The sequence below is a fragment of the Ranitomeya imitator genome, chromosome 2 (assembly GCF_032444005.1).
Source record: "Ranitomeya imitator isolate aRanImi1 chromosome 2, aRanImi1.pri, whole genome shotgun sequence".
Lineage (NCBI taxonomy): Eukaryota > Metazoa > Chordata > Amphibia > Anura > Dendrobatidae > Ranitomeya > Ranitomeya imitator.
Genome location: NC_091283.1, coordinates 822,103,006 through 822,123,965, shown reverse-complemented (window position 1 = coordinate 822,123,965; position 20,960 = coordinate 822,103,006). Strand labels below are relative to the sequence as shown.

General features: G+C 44.6%; 1 protein-coding gene across 1 annotated transcript in view; it reads right to left on the bottom strand.

Annotated features, from left to right (window-relative positions):
* Nucleotides 1–15,183: 15,183 nt before the first annotated feature.
* Nucleotides 15,184–20,960, bottom strand: part of ADAM12 (ADAM metallopeptidase domain 12) — a 636,998-nt gene continuing 631,221 nt past the window's right edge. Inside the window, exon 23 of the mRNA XM_069753950.1 lies at nucleotides 15,184–15,830. Coding sequence (XP_069610051.1) covers nucleotides 15,773–15,830 — 58 coding nt within the window. The 3' untranslated portion in view covers nucleotides 15,184–15,772. The remainder of the gene's footprint in view (nucleotides 15,831–20,960) is intronic.

Here is a 20,960-nt window from a genome sequence, read left to right as displayed (position 1 = left end):
ACCCCATACCCAATTTGAAGGCCTAATGCAGCGTAGTTTCCAAGAACTACTAAACGAGAGCCGGAAGATCGAAGCTCAGGAAAGGCAACCTGGGGAACACCTTGGAGTGTAACAAACCCTCTCTCTACACCCCATACCCAATTTGTAGGCCTAATGCAGCGTAGTTTCCGACAACTACTAAACGAGAGCCGGAATATCGAAGCTCAGGAAAGGCAACCTGGGGAACACCTTGGAGTGTAACACACCCTCTCTCTACACCCCATACCCAATTTGTAGGCCTAATGCAGCGTAGTTTCCGACAACTACTAAACGAGAGCCGGAATATCGAAGCTCAGGAAAGGCAACCTGGGGAACACCTTGGAGTGTAACACACCCTCTCTCTACACCCCATACCCAATTTGAAGGCCTAATGCAGTGTAGTTTCCAAGAACTACTAAACGAGAGCCGGAAGATCGAAGCTCAGGAAAGGCAACCTGGGGAACACCTTGGAGTGGAACACACCATCTCTCTACACCCCATACCCAATTTGAAGGCCTAATGCAGCGTAGTTTCCAACAACTACTAAACGAGAGCCGGTAGATCGAAGCTCAGGAAAGGCAACCTGGGGAACACCTTGGAGTGTAACACAACGTCTCTCTACACGACGGAAGGGCTGATTCTTAGGAAGGAAGGCTGTTGGAAATAAGCATTGCGCGTCCGAGGGTGATTAGATTCTTATTAGGTATATACTCACCCTCGGACGCGCCCTGCTTCTTTATTTGGAATGAATGTTTATTTGCAATGTGGTGTTGACTTTCTCTATTATTTTGGTAATTAATGATTTTATTATTTTCATTATTTTGCATCTTCTCGGCAATAATATAAAGAAGACGCGACAGGACAACACTCGGTGGATGCCATATGTGTGTTTTCAATTTAAAAAACCTTTCAGTTAACTACTTGCAGGAGAAAGTAATTGTAGCTGGTGGCCATTTTTAGTACTGTACCAGATTTTAGCTGTTTGTTTGTTTTTAATGTCAAAATGTCTGCATTTGATATCTCACCAGTATTTTCTTTTTTATAAGCAAAATCCTTTTTTTTTTATTTTATGATGTTGGTTCAAGGGGTACACGGGCAGCAGTAGACAGGTCAGTGGAGGCCTAGTGGAAGGAGGGACCGCAGACAGGCTTCGAAGCCCTAACATAATAAATTGGGCTGCCTGTAGGCAATTTAAAATTGGTTCCAGGGGAACACGGGCAGCAGTAGACAGGTCAGTGGAGGCCTAGAGGAAGGAGGGACCGCAGATGCGCCAATGTTTCCCCCATACCAAATTTGTAGGCCTAATGCAGTGTAGTTTCCAACAACTACTAAACGAGAGCCGGAATTTCGAAGCTCAGGAAAGGCAACCTGGGGAACACCTTGGAGTGTAACACACCCTCTCTCTACACCCCATACCCAATTTGAAGGCCTAATGCAGTGTAGTTTCCAACAACTACTAAACGAGAGCCGGAAGATCGAAGCTCAGGAAAGGCAACCTGGGGAACACCTTGGAGTGTAACACACCCTCTCTCTACACCCCATACCCAATTTGAAGGCCTAATGCAGTGTAGTTTCCAAGAACTACTAAACGAGAGCCGGAAGATCGAAGCTCAGGAAAGGCAACCTGGGGAACACCTTGGAGTGTAACACAACGTCTCTCTACACGACGGAAGGGCTGATTCTTAGGAAGGAAGGCTGTTGGAAATAAGCATTGCGCGTCCGAGGGTGATTAGATTCTTATTAGGTATATACTCACCCTCGGACGCGCCCTGCTTCTTTATTTGGAATGAATGTTTATTTGCAATGTGGTGTTGACTTTCTCTATTATTTTGGTAATTAATGATTTTATTATTTTCATTATTTTGCATCTTCTCGGCAATAATATAAAGAAGACGCGACAGGACAACACTCGGTGGATGCCATATGTGTGTTTTCAATTTAAAAAAACTTTCAGTTAACTACTTGCAGGAGAAAGTAATTGTAGCTGGTGGCCATTTTTAGTACTGTACCAGATTTTAGTTGTGTGTTTGTTTTTAATGTTAAAATGTCTGCATTTGATATCTCACCAGTATTTTCTTTTTTATAAGCAAAATACTTATTTTTATATTTTCTGATGTTGGTTCCAGGGGTACACGGCCAGCAGTGCCCTGGTCAGTGTAGTAGTAGTTGAAAGAATGGACCGCAGACAGGCATCGAAGGCCTAAAATAAAAACACATGGCTGTAGGCAATTTTAAATTGGTTCCAGGGGTACACGGGCAGCAGTGGTGTGGTCAGTGGAGGCCTAGTGGAAGGAGTGACCGCAGACAGGCATCGAAGGCCTAAAATAATAACACATGGCTGTACGCAATTTTAAATTGGTTCCAGGGGTAGACGGGCAGCAGTGACCTGGTCAGTGTAGTAGTAGTTGAAAGAATGGACCGCAGACAGGCATCGAAGGCCTAAAATAAAAAAATTGGGCTGGCTGTAGGCAATTTTAAATTGGTTCCAGGGGTACACGGGCAGCAGTGGTGTGGTCAGTGGAGGCCTAGTGGAAGGAGTGACCGCAGACAGGCATCGAAGGCCTAAAATAATAACACATGGCTGTAGGCAATTTTAAATTGGTTCCAGGGGTACACGGACAGCAGTGGTGTGGTCAGTGGAGGCCTAGTGGAAGGAGTGACCGCAGACAGGCTTCCAAGGCCTAACATAACAAACTTGGGCTGGCTGTAGGCACTTTTAAATTGGTTCCAGGGGTACACGGGCAGCAGTTGTCTGGTCAGTGGAAGTCTAGTGGAAGGAGTGACCGCAGACAGGCTTCCAAGGCCTAACATAACAAAATTGGGCTGGCTGTAGGCACTTTAAATTGGTTCCAGGGGTACATGGGCAGCAGTGTATGGTCAGTGGAAGTCTAGTGGAAGGAGTGACGGCAGACAGTCTTCGAAGGCCTAACATAACAAAATTGGGCTGACTGTAGGCACTTTTAAATTGGTTCCAGGGTAACACGGCCAGCAGTGGCCTGGTCAGTGTAGTAGTTGTAGAAAGAAGGGACCGCAGACAGGCTTCGAAGGCCTAACATAACAAAAATGTCAAAACAATGGTATTGTCAGTGCCAGGCATTGAAGGATGTCAGCGCCTAGACTACACATTGGTGAAGCTGTGAGAGATAATTTTGCTAGTGGTAGAGCACTGTTTGAGCTGGGGGGGGGAACTGTCTTGTGGCCGGCGTTACAGGCACAGGGCCCCTCATATTACAACGGTGTGTCTGACGTTGGGTGCGCACCACCACCGCCAGAGACACTTTATTGTACTATGAGGGACCCAGTGGCAGTGCCGTCGACCAAAAGCGGCCACACCCACCTCTTCAGACAAACAGCACTCTCAAGGGTCCAAGCGCAAAGTGGCGATAGCACGGCCCCGTGTGGGGAGTTTGGCCATTTCGTGAGGTGGAAACATGTCGTATGCTGGACAATCAGGTGAAGAAAATTACGAGATTGGAAAAGTCATTCAGAATAGTCCACAGGCAAGACCTTTTCATAGGAAAGCTAGGTGTCAGCCGGGCAGGGTGGGGCAAAAGATTTTGAAATCCAGTTGTGGTTCATTTTAATGAAGGTTAGATCATCTACATTTTGGGTAGCCAGACGAGTCCTTTTTTCTGTTAGTATTGAACCTGCAGCACTGAATACTCTTTCTGATAGGACACTAGCTGCCGGGCAAGCAAGCTCCTGCAATGCATATTCTGCCAATTCTGGCCAGGTGTCTAATTTGGATGCCCAGTAATCAAATGGGAATGACGGTTGAGGGAGAACGTCGATAAGGGATGAAAAATAGTTTGTAACCATACTGGACAAATGTTGTCTCCTGTCACTTTGAATTGATGCTGCAGTACCTGTCCTGTCTGCGGTCATAGAAAAATCACTCCACAACCTGGTCAGAAAACCCCTCTGGCCAACGCCACTTCTGATTTCTGCCCCTCTAACACCTCTGGTCTGCTGGCCCCTGGAGCTCGTGTGAGAACGATCACGGGCGCTGTGTGCAGGGAATGCCAGAAGCAAACGGTCAACAAGAGTTGATTGTTTTGTTGCTAATATTAGTTCCAAGTTCTCATGTGGCATAATATTTTGCAATTTGCCTTTATAGCGAGGATCAAGGAGGCAGGCCAACCAGTAATCGTCATCGTTCATCATTTTTGTAATGCGTGTGTCCCTTTTGAGGATACGCAAGGCATAATCCGCCATGTGGGCCAAAGTTCCCGTTGTCAAATCTGCGGTTGTGCTTGGTTGAGGGGCAGTTGCAGGCAAATCTACGTCACTTGTGTCCCTCAAAAAACCAGAACCCGGCCTTGCCACGCCACCAATTTCCCGTGCCCCCGGGAAAGCTTCCTCATTAAAAATATACTCATCCCCATCATCCTCCTCATCCTCCACCTCCTCTTCGCCCGGTACCTCGTCATGTACACTGCCCTGACCAGACAATCGCTGACTGTCATCAAGGCTTTCCTCTTCCTCTGGTGCAGACGCCTGATCCTTTATGTGCGTCAAACTTTGCATCAGCAGACGCATTAGGGGGATGCTCATGCTTATTATGGCGTTGTCTGCACTAACCAGCCGTGTGCATTCCTCAAAACACTGAAGGACTTGACACATGTCTTGAATCTTCGACCACTGCACACCTGACAACTCCATGTCTGCCATCCTACTGCCTGCCCGTGTATGTGTATCCTCCCACAAAAACATAACAGCCCGCCTCTGTTCGCACAGTCTCTGAAGCATGTGCAGTGTTGAGTTCCACCTTGTTGCAACGTCTATGATTAGGCGATGCTGGGGAAGGTTCAAAGAACGCTGATATGTCTGCATACGGCTGGAGTGTACAGGCGAACGGCGGATATGTGCGCAAAGTCCACGCACTTTGAGGAGCAGGTCGGATAACCCCGGATAACTTTTCAGGAAGCACTGCACCACCAGGTTTAAGGTGTGAGCCAGGCAAGGAATGTGTTTCAGTTGGGAAAGGGAGATGGCAGCCATGAAATTCCTTCCGTTATCACTCACTACCTTGCCTGCCTCAAGATCTACAGTGCCCAGCCACGACTGCGTTTCTTGCTGCAAGAACTCGGACAGAACTTCCGCGGTGTGTCTATTGTCGCCCAAACACTTCATAGCCAATACAGCCTGCTGACGTATGCCAGTAGCTGCCCCATAATGGGAGACCTGGTGTGCAACAGTGGCAGGTGCGGATGGAGTGTTTGTGCGACTGCGGTCTGTGGACGAGCTCTTGCTTCTGCAGGAGGACGAGGAGGAGGAGGAGGAGGGGGTGCGAACGGCTACAGACAACTGTTTACTAGACCGTGGGCTAGGCAGAACTGTCCCAAACTTGCTGTCCCCTGTGGACCCTGAATCCACCACATTTACCCAGTGTGCCGTGATGGACACGTAACGTCCCTGGCCATGCCTACTGGTCCATGCATCTGTTGTCAGGTGCACCTTTGTGCTCACAGATTGCCTGAGTGCATGGACGATGCGCTCTTTAACATGCTGGTGGAGGGCTGGGATGGCTTTTCTGGAAAAAAAGTGTCGACTGGGTAGCTCGTAGCGTGGTACAGCGTAGTCCATCAGGTCTTTGAAAGCTTCGCTTTCAACTAACCGGTAGGGCATCATCTCTAACGAGATTAGTCTAGCTATGTGGGCGTTCAAACCCTGTGTACGCGGATGCGAGGCTAAGTATTTCCTTTTTCTAACCATAGTCTCATGTAGGGTGAGCTGGACTGGAGAGCTGGAGATCGTGGAACTAGCGGGGGTGCCGGTGGACATGGCAGACTGAGAGACGGTGGGAGATGGTATTGTTGCCGCCGGTGCCCTAGATGCAGTGTTTCCTACTACGAAACTGGTGATTCCCTGACCCTGACTGCTTTGGCCTGGCAAAGATACCTGCACAGATACAGCAGGTGGTGCGCTAAATGGTGGTCCTACACTGCCGGAAGGGATGTTGCGTTGATGACTAGCTTCATTGGCCGAGGGTGCAACAACCTTAAGGGACGTTTGGTAGTTAGTCCAAGCTTTCAAATGCATGGTGGTTAAATGTCTATGCATGCAACTAGTATTGAGACTTTTCAGATTCTGACCTCTGCTTAAGGAAGTAGAACATTTTTGACAGATGACTTTGCGCTGATCAATTGGATGTTGTTTAAAAAAATGCCAGACTGCACTCTTTCTAGCATCGGATACCTTTTCAGGCATTGCAGACTGAGCTTTAACCGGATGGCCACGCTGTCCTCCACCAGGTTTTGGCTTTGCCACGCGTTTTGGGCAAGATACGGGCCCGGCAGATGGAACCTGTGGCGATGTTGATGCCTGCTGCGGCCCCTCCTCCTCCTCTGCTTCAGAACTGCTGCCGCCTGCACCCTGTTCCCCCAATGGCTGCCAATCGGGGTCAAGAACTGGGTCATCTAATAACTCTTCTTGTACCTCCTGCGCAACTTCGTCTGTGTCACCGTGTCGTTCGGTGGTATAGCGTTCGTGATGGGGCAACATAGTCTCATCAGGGTCTGATTCTTGATCAGCACCCTGCGAGGGCAATGTTGTGGTCTGAGTCAAAGGACCAGCATAGTAGTCTGGCTGTGGCTGTGCGTCAGTGCACTCCATGTCAGATTCAATTTGTAATGGGCATGGACTGTTAACTGCTTCACTTTCTAAGCCAGGGACGGTATGTGTAAAGAGCTCCATGGAGTAACCCGTTGTGTCGCCTGCTGCATTCTTCTCTGTTGTTGTTTTTGCTGAAGAGGACAAGGAAGTGACTTGTCCCTGACCGTGAACATCCACTAACGACGCGCTGCTTTTACTTTTACCAGTTTCACGAGATGAGGCAAAAGAGCTAGAGGCTGAGTCAGCAAGATAAGCCAAAACTTGCTCTTGCTGCTCCGGCTTTAAAAGCGGTTTTCCTAATCCCAGAAAAGGGAGCGTTCGAGGCCTTGTGTAGCCGGACGACGAACCTGGCTCCACAGCTCCAGACTTAGGTGCAATATTTTTTCCCCCACGACCACCTGATGCTCCACCACTACCACTACCCTCATTACCAGCTGACAATGAACGCCCCCGGCCACGACCTCTTCCACTAGACTTCCTCATTGTTTTAAAAACGTAACCAAACTAACGTTATTTGTTGCAGTCACACAACTTACACGGTGAGCTATAACTTCAGTATGATTTAGCTACCCCTTTACAGGTTGGTGAGACCACAGCGAAAATCAGGCCCAATGTTACACACTCTTTTTTTGGTGGCTGCAAATTAGAGAGATGCCCCACACGCAGGACTGTCACTGAAGCACAAATGTTAATATTAATGTCACACTATTATTTTTTTTTTATTTTTATTTTTTTCAGGAACACTTTAGAAACCCCCCCAAAAAAAAAAAAAAGATTTTTGCAGGGAGAATTTAGAAAACAAATGTAACAAACTATATGCTTTCTATGGGCCACTGAGTGAGAGATGACGCACACAGGAATCAGGAGTGGCACACAAGCCCAGAGGCCAATATTTTTCTACCAATGATTGATGGAGTTATTTTCTCTGGTAGATTTTGGAACCCAAATCAAGGAAAAAAAATGTAGGCTTTCTATGGACCACAATTGGAGAGAGAGAGAGAGAGAGAGATGGCACACCCAGGAGTCAAGACTGGCACACAAGCAGAAAGGCCAATATTAATCTCCCACTGTTTTTTTTTTTTTTTTTTTTTTTCAGGGAGACTTTAGAAAAAAAAATAATAAAAAAAATATGATTTTATCAGGAAGAATTTAGAAACCAAATAAAATAAAATGATTTTTTCAGGGAGAATTTATAAAACAAATAAAAACAAAAATAGGCGTTCTATGGCCCACTGACTGAGAGATGACGCACACAGGAGTCAGGAGTGGCACACAAACCCAGAGGCCAATATTTTTCTACCAATGATTGATGTAGTTATTTTCTCTGGTAGATTTTAGAACCCAAATCAAGGAAAAAAAATATAGGCTTTCTATGGACCACAATTGGAGAGAGAGAGAGAGAGAGAGAGAGAGAGAGAGAGAGAGAGAGATGGCACACCCAGGAGTCAAGACTGGCACACAAGCAGAAAGGCCAATATTAATCTCCCACTGTTTTTTTTGGTTGTTTTTTTTTTTTTTTTTTCAGGGAGACTTTAGAAAAAAAAATAATAAAAAAAATATGATTTTATCAGGAAGAATTTAGAAACCAAATAAAATAAAATGATTTTTTCTGGGAGAATTTATAAAACAAATAAAACCAAAAATAGGCGTTCTATGGCCCACTGACTGAGAGATGACGCACCCAGGAGTCAAGACTGGCACACAAGCAGAAAGGCCAATATTAATCTCCCACTGTTTTTTTTTTTTTTTTTCAGGGAGACTTTAGAAAAAAAAATAATAAAAAAAATGTGATTTTATCAGGAAGAATTTAGAAACCAAATAAAATAAAATGATTTTTTCAGGGAGAATTTAGAAAACAAATAAAACCAAAAATAGGCGTTCTATGGCCCACTGACAGAGAGAGAGAGAGAGAGATGGAACGCTTAGTACTGGCACACAAGCCCAAAGGGCAATATTAATCTCCCTTTTTTTTTCCAGGGAGAATTTCTAAAACCCAAAAAAAAAAAAAAATAGGCTTTCTATGGCCCACTATTTGTGAGAGAGATGGGACGCTCAGGACTGGCACAGATGGCACGCTCAGGACTGGCACAGAAGCCCAGAGGCCAATATTAATCTCCCTTTTTTTCAGGGAGAATTTATAAAACCAAAAAAAAAAATAAATAGGCTTTCTATGGCCCACTATTTGTGAGAGAGATGGCACGCTCAGGGCTGGCACAGATGGCACGCTCAGGACTGGCACACAAGCCCAGAGGCCAATATTAATCTCCCTTTTTTTCAGGGAGAATTTATAAAACCCCAAAAAAAATAAAATAGGCTTTCTATGGCCCACTATTTGTGAGAGAGATGGCACACTCAGGACTGGCACACAAGCCCAAAGGCCAATATTAATCTCCCACTGTATTTTTATCAGGGAGAATTTATACACCCCACAAAAAAAAATACAGAAAAATGAAAAGGCTTTCTATGGCCCACTATGTGAGAGAGATGGCACACACAGGGATGGCACTCTAGCAGAAATGCCAAATTGCCAATCTTAATCTCCCACCAAAAAAAAAAAAAAAAAAAAAAACAGGGAATGTCCTACAATTACTATCTCCCTGCCTGCAGTAATCTCAGCCAGGTATGGCAGGCAGCAATAAGGAGTGGACTGATGCACAAATCAAATAAAAAGTGTGGACAAACAAAAAAGATAGCTGTGCAGAAAGGAAGGAACAAGAGGATTTGTGCTTTGAAAAAAGCAGTTGGTTTGCACAGCGGCGTACACACAGCAATGCAGCTATCAGGGAGCCTTCTAGGGCAGCCCAATGAGCTACAGCGCTGAGGGGAAAAAAAAAAAAAAAAAAACTTCCACTGTCCCTGCACACCGAGGGTGGTGTTGGACAGTGCAAATCGCTGCAGCACAAGCGGTTTTGTGGTTAATGGACCCTGCCTAACGCTATCCCTGCTTCTGACAAAGCGGCAGCAACCTCTCCCTAAGCTCAGATCAGCAGCAGTAAGATGGCGGTCGGCGGGAACGCCTCTTTATAGCCCCTGTGACGTCGCAGACAGCAAGCCAATCACTGCAATGCCCTTCTCTAAGATGGTGGGGACCAGGACCTATGTCATCACGCTGCCCACACTCTGCGTTTACCTTCATTGGCTGAGAAATGGCGCTTTTCGCGTCATTGAAACGCGACTTTGGCGCGAAAGTCGCGTACCGCATGGCCGACCCCGCACAGGGGTCGGATCGGGTTTCATGAAACCCCGACTTAGCCAAAAGTCGGCGACTTTTGAAAATGTTCGACCCGTTTCGCTCAACCCTAGTGGTCACATGTCCACCCAGATCAAGCAGAAAGTACAGAGACCAGCAGTGGAAAGGGTAGTACTGGGGGAATTGTAAGGGGGGCATTACTTCTTTAATTTCACACCATTCTTTACCATTATAAAACAAGGTGGCCAGACAACCCCTATAATTCAAGACACCTGATGCCAAGTAGATACTTTCTGGTTTACGTGGACCGTCTATATACTTTATTGTGATAAATTAAAACCAAACTCAGTTGCATTTTGATTCATGGTTTATTTATTGCATTTGTAGAGTACAAAATTGCATTGAAAAAGTTTTACTGGTCTGAAGGATTATATAGCAGAAACCATACATTTACAATGACCGAATCGGACGTTGTCAACCTAACGGGGTTGTGTCTGATTGCAAGAAAACAGAAACAGCGCCACTCTTCTGCATAGGCTGTGTTTGGTACTGCAGCTCAGCCTAGTTTATGATGCGTTTACATCCAAGCATCCTTCATAATCCCACTTATTTGGATACAACAGGCCTGTATACTGTACAATTCAGTGGAACAAAGTTTTCTTAGTACTTACAAGTCCTCTTTACTTATTCAATCATGGCCCAACAAGCACGACCACCATACAAGTGAATGAAGATGGCTGCAGACAAACGCTGCCACCTCTCCAATCACCTAGATGCAGGAGATAGGTGTGGGTCCTAGTAGTGGGACCAGCACTCATCAGAAATGTGTGCCATAACCCAGGGATATACCATAGATGTCTAAGGTTGATATACCCCTTAAAGGGGCTCTCCAGGAAAAGAAAAGACACGTGCCTGTGAGCATGTGCAATAGGAAGCTCCTGCTGCTGTGACCTGAAATCACCTATACTCTGTACTGTCAGTCTCCAGGTCACAGCAGCCGCCCATCATTCAGAAAGAGGAGTGTGGGCGGCCTCCTCTTAGCCACTGGGAGGTACACCCGTCATTGAGGAGGCAGGACATGTGACTGCTATCGGCCCTATGGTTCAACAGTGTATGGCTGTTAGCCATTTGCTTGCTGTGAAAACTGTCAAACCAGCTACCTCCAGCCACCACTAGGGGGAGCATACTGCATACAGATTTATAGTGTATTCAGTATGCAGCTAGCTCCCCCTAGTGGTGACCAAAATTATATTTACCGTAGTCAGAAAAAAACAGATTTTATGTAACAATGCATAGTTATTGTTCCCTCCTACGTTAATTCTCACTCTTTTTGCTCTTGTACAGTTATTCTGAGCTCATCATAACCCAGTAGGGGCACCGTAATGAGGCTTCTATGTGGTGCTTCCATAGAACAGATAGTTGCACCGTTGCAGACGCGCTAGTTTCCTCTCCAGCCCTGAAGCTCCTGCACAAACCACAAGAGGAGAATTTCATCTAAGGTTTCAGACAAAAATCAGATTTACCCTAGATTTATTTATTATGTTTTTCTTATATGTTGCGCCGTCATATTGCTCAACACTTTCCAGACATGATAATCACTCTCCCCATTGGCGCTCATAATCTAAAATTCCCCATCACTCTTTGGAGTGTGGAAGGGAAACCGGAGAACCCGGAGGAAACCCACACAAACACGGGGAGCACATACAAACTCCTTACTAATGCCGTCCGTAGTGGGATTTGAACCCAGGACCCCAGCGCTGCAATGTTAACAGTTTATAGGTGTGATATGGATCTGTACAACAGCTGGGAGTGTACCAGCCCTCAGGGTGATTCCCACAGATTTAAAGGTAATCAGTCAGCATGTTTGTTATGTAATCCGAGAGCAGCCTGATGTAGGGCCTGAGATCCTGATTCGAGCGATCTGTCACTTACTAGGCTGTATGCTGCTGTTTAAAAAAAAAATCAGTGTTTTATCAGCAGGAGATTATCATTACAGGGCTAGGTGTCTCCTGCCTCCTGGGTCAGCTACAGTTCCACCACTAATTAGCAGCTCAGTCACTATACAGTGTACACACAAAGCAGCCAATCAGTGGTGTGGGCGAGGTTATACACAGCTCAGCATTCTGAGCTCTGCTAGATCTGCAGCAGAGAAAACAGTGATTCTATCACAACTGTTGCACTCAGTAAACTAAGTGATACATTGGTGGAATTAGGGTCTATGCCCCTACATTATGCTGTAGTCAGATTACATAGCAACACCTCCTGACAAATCCCCTTTAATACACATCATAAAAATCTGTCTTGTATTTCCTCAAGAATCTGCAGCAGTAATCTGAGGCTGAGCTGCTGATTCAGATTAGGCCAATCCAACTACAACTACCCACCACAGTTTTCAGGTGGAATATCCCACTCGAAACTGTTTCAACATGTCACTTGTTGCAGCGGTTTTAGAAACTGCATTGGAAAAATAAACAATGGCGTTATGAAAGGCAATGAGCTTTTCCAACCAAAACTATGGGACATGTTGCCGGCATTTTTCTTACAGTTTTTTTAGTCACTGAATAGGCATAGATTTTGCAGCAAAATTTTCATGCAAAACGCCTTGTGAACTTGCCCTGAAAATGAGAAACTACTGTATCAAAAGAAGGCTGAGTCTTATTGATGTTAATAAGGTGTTTCTGAAATCGCTGAGGTTGTCTTATACCGATGCGTTCTTAAAGTCAGAAAATCTGAATTTTGTGTTAAATGTATTTAGAAAGGGGAGAAGGTGAGCTGTTACATCACCTATTGTGAATGGTGGATCCTGCTTTATATTCTGACATAGACATTTTGCATATTATTGTACAGGAGGGGGAGGTGAGCTGTAACATCACCTAATGATGGTCTGTCTTGTATTATAAGTCATTGTACAGGAGGAGGAGGTGAGCTGTGACATCACCTATTGTGAATGGTGGATCCTGTGTTATCTGCTGTATATAGAGGTGTTACCAGTCATTGTACAGGAGGAGGAGGTGAGCTGTGACATCACCTATTGTGAATGGTGGATCCTGTGTTATCTGTTGTATATAGAGGTGTTCTCAGCCATTGTACAGGAGGAGGAGGTGAGCTGTGACATCACCTATTGTGAATGGTGGATCCTGTGTTATCTACTGTATATAGAGGTGTTATCAGTCATTGTACGGGAGGAGGAGGTGAGCTGTGACATCACCTATTGTGAATGGTGGATCCTGTGTTATCTGTTGTATATAGAGGTGTTATCAGTCATTGTACAGGAAGAGGAGGTGAGCTGTGATATCACCTATTGTGAATGGTGGATCCTGTGTTATCTGTTGTATATAGAGGTGTTATCAGTCATTGTACGGGAGGAGGTGAGCTGTGACATCACCTATTGTGAATGGTGGATCCTGTGTTATCTACTGTACATAGAGGTGTTATCAGTCACTGTACAGTAGGAGGAGGTGAGCTGAGACATCACCTATTGTGAATGGTGGATCCCGTGTTATCTGCTGTATATAGAGGTGTTATCAGTCATTGTACGGGAGGAGGAGGTGAGCTGAGACATCACCTATTGTGAATGGTGAATCCTGTGTTATCTACTGTATATAGAGGTATTATCAGTCATTGTACAGGAGGAGAAGGTGAGCTGTGACATCACCTATTGTGAATGGTGGATCCTGTGTTATCTGCTGTATATAGAGGTTTTATCAGTCATTGTACGGGAGGAGGAGGTGAGCTGAGACATCACCTATTGTGAATGGTGGATCCCGTGTTATCTGCTGTATATAGAGGTGTTATCAGTTATTGTACGGGAGGAGGAGGTGAGCTGTGACATCACCTATTGTGAATGGTGAATCCTGTGTTATCTATTATATATAGAGGTGTTATCAGTCATTGTACAGGAGGAGGAGGTGAGCTGTGACATCACATTCAGAATGGTGAGTCCTATGTTATCTACCTTTTAATAGCATTCTTACTAGTCATTTTTATCCTGCCTGTGATAGTGAGACTTCTGAAAAGTCTTCTTGAAAGGACAGGAAGTACAACTAAAGAGCACCAGTGGTCATTGTGAAAACTGCAAGATTTGTATTGTTTCTTTTTTTTTTCAATACACCTCTGCACTGCTCCTTACTGCTGTCCCTTGCTTCAGTCTGTGTGTGTGAATGATCAGCAGGGATCTCCCAGACCATGTGTAGGAGAGATCATGGCAGCCAGTCACCACCCACTAGCTCAGAGTCAATTGCAATTTAGAACCTGCAAAGGAGAAAACTGGTGAAATAGGCAGGATCCATGTCATATATCGGCAAGAAATAGTGTTATTCTTCATGTACACACAAGAGATTATATGAAAAGGTATTTGGAACTATAGTTACCCCTAACTAAAAGTGCCAAGATCAAAGGTATATATGATATGGATGAGATATGACATCTAGGTGGCACATACAGACCCCTTCACTCCGCATACTTATTCCTATAGGTCTCCTAGAATTCTGGTTGTAAGAGAGTGGATACAAGTTCTATTAGCACCATGTTATACAGCCACTGACGCAATGTGTTCCACTTTGTAAACATTATTTCTATTTGTGGCACATGTAATCCTAGGAGTTCATGTACAGTAGTCAAACCCAGCAGAATTGTATTTAGCACCTTAGTGTTATTGTTTCGTCACAGTATTTATTTTTTATTTTGTTGCACTTTACACATTGCATTTTTTTATTTGCAAATTTTTGCCTTTTTTTGTATAGCAACTTTTCAATTTCCTACCGTCAGATGTATGCTGCTCCTGTGCAAGGCTATGTGTCTCCATGACTACAGACTACAAATATGTACAATAGTCCAATCTTAAAGCCATGTATTATTTCCTTTAAGAAGGACGTCACACAGGGTTTATGTATAATCTGAGACACACAGAAATGCAAAGGAACTGTACACACTCTGCAATATTTTAGATGGATTTTATCAATAAATACGTAGTTTTAAAATGATGTTTTTGGGTGTTTGTCCACACTAATGCACTGTGCTTGGTCTGAACAGTCATTTTGTGTTGAAAAGTTCCACTAAATTTATAGTCATCCAAAACTACTCCTAATCTAGTGCATTGACATAGAGGTTGTCATCCTGGCTGCCTGCCACTAGAGGGAGCTAAGTGCAGAACTATGTATGGTCAGCATGCAGCAAGCTCCCTCTAGTGGTGGCTACAGGCAGCCAAAATGTAACCTTTTACCTCTATGTCTAGGCAGAGGATTTGGAGCTTTATATAAGGAAAAGAAAAAAACATCAAACAGTATAAGTTCTAATGAAAACTTAAATCAACGCAGAATTTTGAACCTTTTCAGATAAAAGTAAAAACAAATCAGACTTTACTTTAAATAAAGCCTCTGCCATCAGTCAGTGCAGACTTTGCAGGTACATTCACTGCCATAGCATCGGACTCATAGTATATTTAATACAGATTTACAAGATATCGATATATTGTAACATACAGTAATATACATGTATCTACCAAAAGCTTTATTGACTAAATGCTCACTGTAAATAGATGCTAAAAAATGGTAAAAAATAAGAGTGCAGATTTTACAAATAAAACCTCCAGTTATGAGTGTGCTTATTGATGCATACGTCTGGAATCCTTCTTCCACACAGTATACTAGAAAATCGTAAAATACTTCAAGTGTACGAGACGTTATAAAAATATTTCCCTTCTTTGGAAAGTCATCTTTGGTTAAATATACCTAGCACAATGCACCGCACTGTACTAAATATTCCACATAAATTAATAATTTACAAGTACCTGAGCAAGTACGTACAGCATAGCACCAAAGGCGACAGCTCAGTCCTTATTTTATAGGATATGCATCAGTTTTAGTAAATTAATAAAGTTCAGTTGAGTCAGTAAACAGACTCCAACACGCGTCGGAGCGTAGTGCAAACTTCACACGAGGGCTGGACTCCTCACTTCAGGTGGGCTGGCTTGAAGATGGGTCGATGTGGTGGGACCTTTGGAGGGGGTCTGAAAGCAAACAAAGCAGTCAGTTATCCAATGCTTTGGAGCAATATATAATAGGCATCCCTATTCACAGTATTCACCCCCTATTGACTTCTCTATATTTAGTATGTAACAACATTTGCCTTTATTTATGGATTGACCTTCATTCATTCATTCATTCATTCAAATTATTAAGCATAAACTAACTGAATGCAGTCACCTCCGTTAAGTCGGTGTGAACAAGTAGCAACAGATCTTAGTGGAGAGTAATAGCACACCAATACCCATGCTTTTTTATGGCTCGGGTGACACCCCAATACATATTGACTTAAAAATTACCAGTGTTTGCAAGTTAAACCTGACTTTGGTGAACAAACAAGATTAATATATCTATAAATTGCCTTCATTTTCATGCACTGAAATTTACCATCCACTCTTTTTTATATTTTTATTGGGCCACTTTATCAGCATTCTACGAGCATCTTAGATGTTGGATCTTCCTTTCCCCTCTTCTAGCATGCATTGCTAAGAGTAGGCATCCTATGAATCTTATCCGACCTCTCTGCTAAGCATGTATGCTTTTTGAGAGGCTGAAGAGCAGAAGCAGAGACAAAGCTCCACTTCCTGTAGAGAGATTTAAACCCGCCATGAATTCCTGTAAAGAAACAAAGATTTGGCCACTTCCTGTAGAGACAAATACCTGCCACCACTTCCTGTAGAGACAAATATCTGCCACCACTTCCTGTAGAGACAAAGACCTGCCCCCACTTCCTGGAGAGACAAATACCTGCCACCACTTCCTGTAGAGACAAATACCTGCCACCACTTCCTGTAGAGACAAATACCTGCCACCACTTCCTGTAGAGACAAATACCTGCCACCACTTCCTGTAGAAACAAAGACCTGCCACCACTTCCTGTAGAGACAAATACCTGCCACCACTTCCTGTAGAGACAAATATCTGCCACCACTTCCTGTAGAAACAAAGACCTGCCACCACTTCCTGTAGAGACAAATACCTGCCACCACTTCCTGTAGAGACAAATACCTGCCACCACTTCCTGTGGAGACAAATACCTGCCAGCACTTCCTGTAGAGACAAATACCTGCCACCACTTCCTGTAGAGATAAAGACCTGCTTCCACTTTGTAGAGAGAAAAACCTGCCTTGAGTTCCTGTAAAAGAGACAGGCTTGGCCCTACTTCCTGTAGAGACAATTTCCTGTACCCACTTCCTCTAAAGATACAAAGACCTTCCTCTACTTCCTTTAGAGACAAAGACCTGCTCCCACTTCCTGTAAAGATATAAAGACCCACCCCTATTCCTGTAGAGACAAAGACCTGTCTCTACTTCCTGTAGAGACAAAGACCTGCCTCTACTTCTTCTTGTAGAGACAGACTTGCCCCCATTTCCTTTAAAGATATAAAGACCCACCCGCACTTCCTGTAAAGAGAAAAAGATCCGCTCCACTTTCTGTAGGGAGACAAAAACCCAACCCAAGTTCCTGTAAGGAGACAAATACTTGGCCTTACCTTCTGTGGAGACAAAGACCCACCCCCTCTTCCTGTAAAGATACAAAGACCTGCCTCAAGAGACAAAGACAAGCCCCACTTCCTGTGGAGACAAAGATCTGCCCCCACTTCCTGTACTGATACAAAGACGTGCCACAAGTTCTTGTTAAGAGACAGACAAGCCCCACTTCCTGTAGGGCAAAGAGCCTCCCCTACTTCCTGTAAACAGACAACCCCCCACCCGAGTTCCTGTAAAGAGACAAAGACTTGGCTCTACTACCTGTAGAGACAATTTCCCATCCCCACTGCCTCTAAAGATACAAAGACCCGCCCCTATTCCTGTAGAGACAAAGACCTGTCTCTACTTCCTGTAGAGACAAATACCTACCTCTACTTCTTCTTGTAGAGACAAAGACTTGCCCCCACTTCCTTTAAAGATATAAAGACCCACCTGCACTTCCTGTAAAGAGAAAACGATCTGCCCCACTTTCTGTAGGGAGACAAAAACCCAACCTGAGTTCCTGTAAAGAGACAAATACTTGGCCTTACCTTCTGTGGAGACAAAGACCCTCCCCCACTTCCTGTAAAGATACAAAGACCTGCCTCAGAAGACTAAGACAAGCCCCACTTCCTGTAAAGATACAAAGACCTGCCTCAAGAGACAAAGACAAGCCCCACTTCCTGTGGAGACAAAGACCCGCCCCCACTTCCTGTAAAGATACAAAGACCTGCACCAAGTTCCTGTTAAGAGACAGACAAACCCTACTTCCTGTAGGGCAAAGACCTTCCCCTACTTCCTGTAAACAGACAACCCCCCACCTGAGTTGCTGTAAAGAAACAAAGACTTGGCCTCTTTTCCTGTGAATATACAAAAAGCCACCCCTACTTTCTGCAGAGACAAAGACCTGCCCCAACTCTTTGAAGAGACCCACCCCTATTTCCTGTAAAGAGACAGACCCGTCATCACTTCCAATACCTATACAAGCCCCCCAGTTATCGCAATCCATCTTGGTGTCTGTGCTGCAAGAGACTGATTACACTTGACAACAGGCAGTGGACTGCATGTTACATAGAGGGGAGGTAAGACACAATAAATAACAGGATCTGTAGATTGTCTTTCATAGTATCTATCAAATGAGAACAAGTACACAATGCCAACCCTTTTATATATGACTGCGATAAAGGGTCAGGTAGGATGGGGGATCTTCCCCCAACCTAAAAATTGTGCCTACATCCGTCCTGCAACCTTAATCTGGGCTGAGGTTCTAATGAAAAATCTAATATTTTTTTTGGGATAGAGACAGTTCCATTATTTCTAATATAGATGATTATCTTACAAGTTCAGTCGCACCTTGATGTTTTAGGACATCAAGTAAAATATAGAAAAAGCACAATTTTCCTGCTTCTGGCTGTGTGGCCACGATCAAGATTTTTAGCGTTTTTTCATTGGTTTTCCGCTGCAAAAACGCTAAAAAAAAAGCTTACATTAAGCATCCCATTATTAGAATACATTCCGCAATTTTTGTGCCCATGCTGTGTTTTTTTCCACAAAGAAAACCGCATTGCGGAAAAAAAGACAGCATGTTCTTTAATTTTGCGGAAAATCTCCGGATTTGCCACTATATTATATAGTAATGGGACGCTCCAGAAAAAAAGTGAGAAAAACGCAAGCGGATGTCCTGCGAAAGGAGTCCGGTTTTGTTCAGGAAAATTCTGCTAACATTCTGCAACGTGGGCACATAGCCTCTCAAATATACAGATTTCAGTGGGACCATCCTGGATCCTGAGCACAGTCCCCCTATCTTGTGGTCTCGTTCCCCCTATGCCGAGCAGGAGAGATCTCATTAGACAACGATCAATCTTGGCGGAATAATTACATGGAACCTTTTGAATTGCGACTTTCACATCAGTTCTAATGGGAAAATTGCGGTATCGAAAGTCAATGCATGGTCTGAACCTTAGAAATGACAATTATTGCTGTCAATAGGGGACACCATCACTTACTGATGCTACAAATGACTGTAGGGGGAATCTGGAGTATAGAGGAGGTGCATCCTAATCGGGTATGTTACTGTATACGGGGGTCGTGCCAGAAATCGTGCCCCTTGTACTTGACCTTGTAAATGGTGATGAGCAAAAGCAGGACAGAAAAACTTGTAATTGTCCATAATAATCGTGGTGCAGTATACACGTTATACAGCTTTAATATGTCGCAGACATAGGGCAAGTGCCGCACAGTAGTTGCAGTCACTGTACCGTCATGGCGGCGCTGTCATAGTTGTCAACCGATCTGAAAGTGGCGGAGCTTCATCTAGTCCGAGCAGTGCTAGCTAGGATCGAGGGGGTGATTTACCATCTGGATATATTGGCCATCGTGCTGATGATGATGAGATTATGAAGCCATAATAAGAATTGACATGCCATACCAAGCTTTATTAGTAAATACCGTCCCCATTCCTTCCAGTTAGGAAAATTAGTGACTCGTCATCATTGCAAACCGAACAAAATACAATGTAATGTTCTAACGATTGCCATTCTGGTCTCCGCTTTACAAATGTATTGCACTGATTGTTTTTTAATTGTGGAGCTCAGGTACCATATTGTCACAGTTCTGGAAGCGACAGACATTAGGGGGTCGAATCTCCTCAAAACTGTTGGCACAAAAAAAATAATTTAATTCTAATATAACAGTGTATTTGTAGAAACATTAAAAGTACATGAGGCGAGTCGGTGCACATCTTCCCCATAGCGACTTAATGTGCTCGCTATCAGACTTCGAGGGCTTTCCCTTTAGTAATGGGATAGAGAGCTCTTAAAGCACCACTCCGACGTTTGTTTTTTAGCGCTGGAGTGGTGCTGCTAATCTAAGGTCCCTTCCCCTGTCGCCTTCTTCACCTTTTATCGGCACCTCTCGGGCCCCACAACTTGTGACTGGCTGGATGTCAAAGGTAACAGTCACAAGTGTGCAGCGCCCCAGGGTCCTGGTCGTTGCAGTAATGACATTCTTCCACCAGGGGGAGTGATGTTACGTCTGAAGGCAATAAAGGAGATCACTTTACCAGGTATCACAAACCACACAGCACACTTCACACTCCAGTCCACCAGGAAGAGGTATGCTCCTATTTATTAGGGCACTCTTCACAATTAGGTAAAACCAGTGGTCTGGTTAGGAAGTTAGGCAGAAGCTGACTGGGTTTCACCCAGGCAGCACCAGTCTGGCGGAGGCTGACTGGGCTTCACCCAGTGAGATGCTATCTGGGCTCCGCTCAGGTAGTGGGTCCCTGACAGGGGTGGGATCCTGTCAGAGGCCTAGACAGAAGGCCACGGAGCTGCGCCTGCCTACCGATGCGGCAGCATCCAAAGAAAGAGACATTGAAGGGAATTGAATTGCAGAGAGTGAGAAACAAAGTCATAGCAAAAGGAGAGGAAACTAGAAGGAGTTCTGCCCTGTAAAAGGCTGCCTCCTTCTGAGGTGCAGAAGCCGGTAGCCGGAACACAGAGGGAGTCATCGTCTCCAAGCCTGGCTCCAGAAACCGGCAGGACAGCTAATTCCATATTAGTTGCTCGACCCTTTACCCAGGAGGCACGGTGGCAACTGTGGGGGCCAGGGCATGCTAGAGTCCCTGTAAAAAGCCTCAGGCCA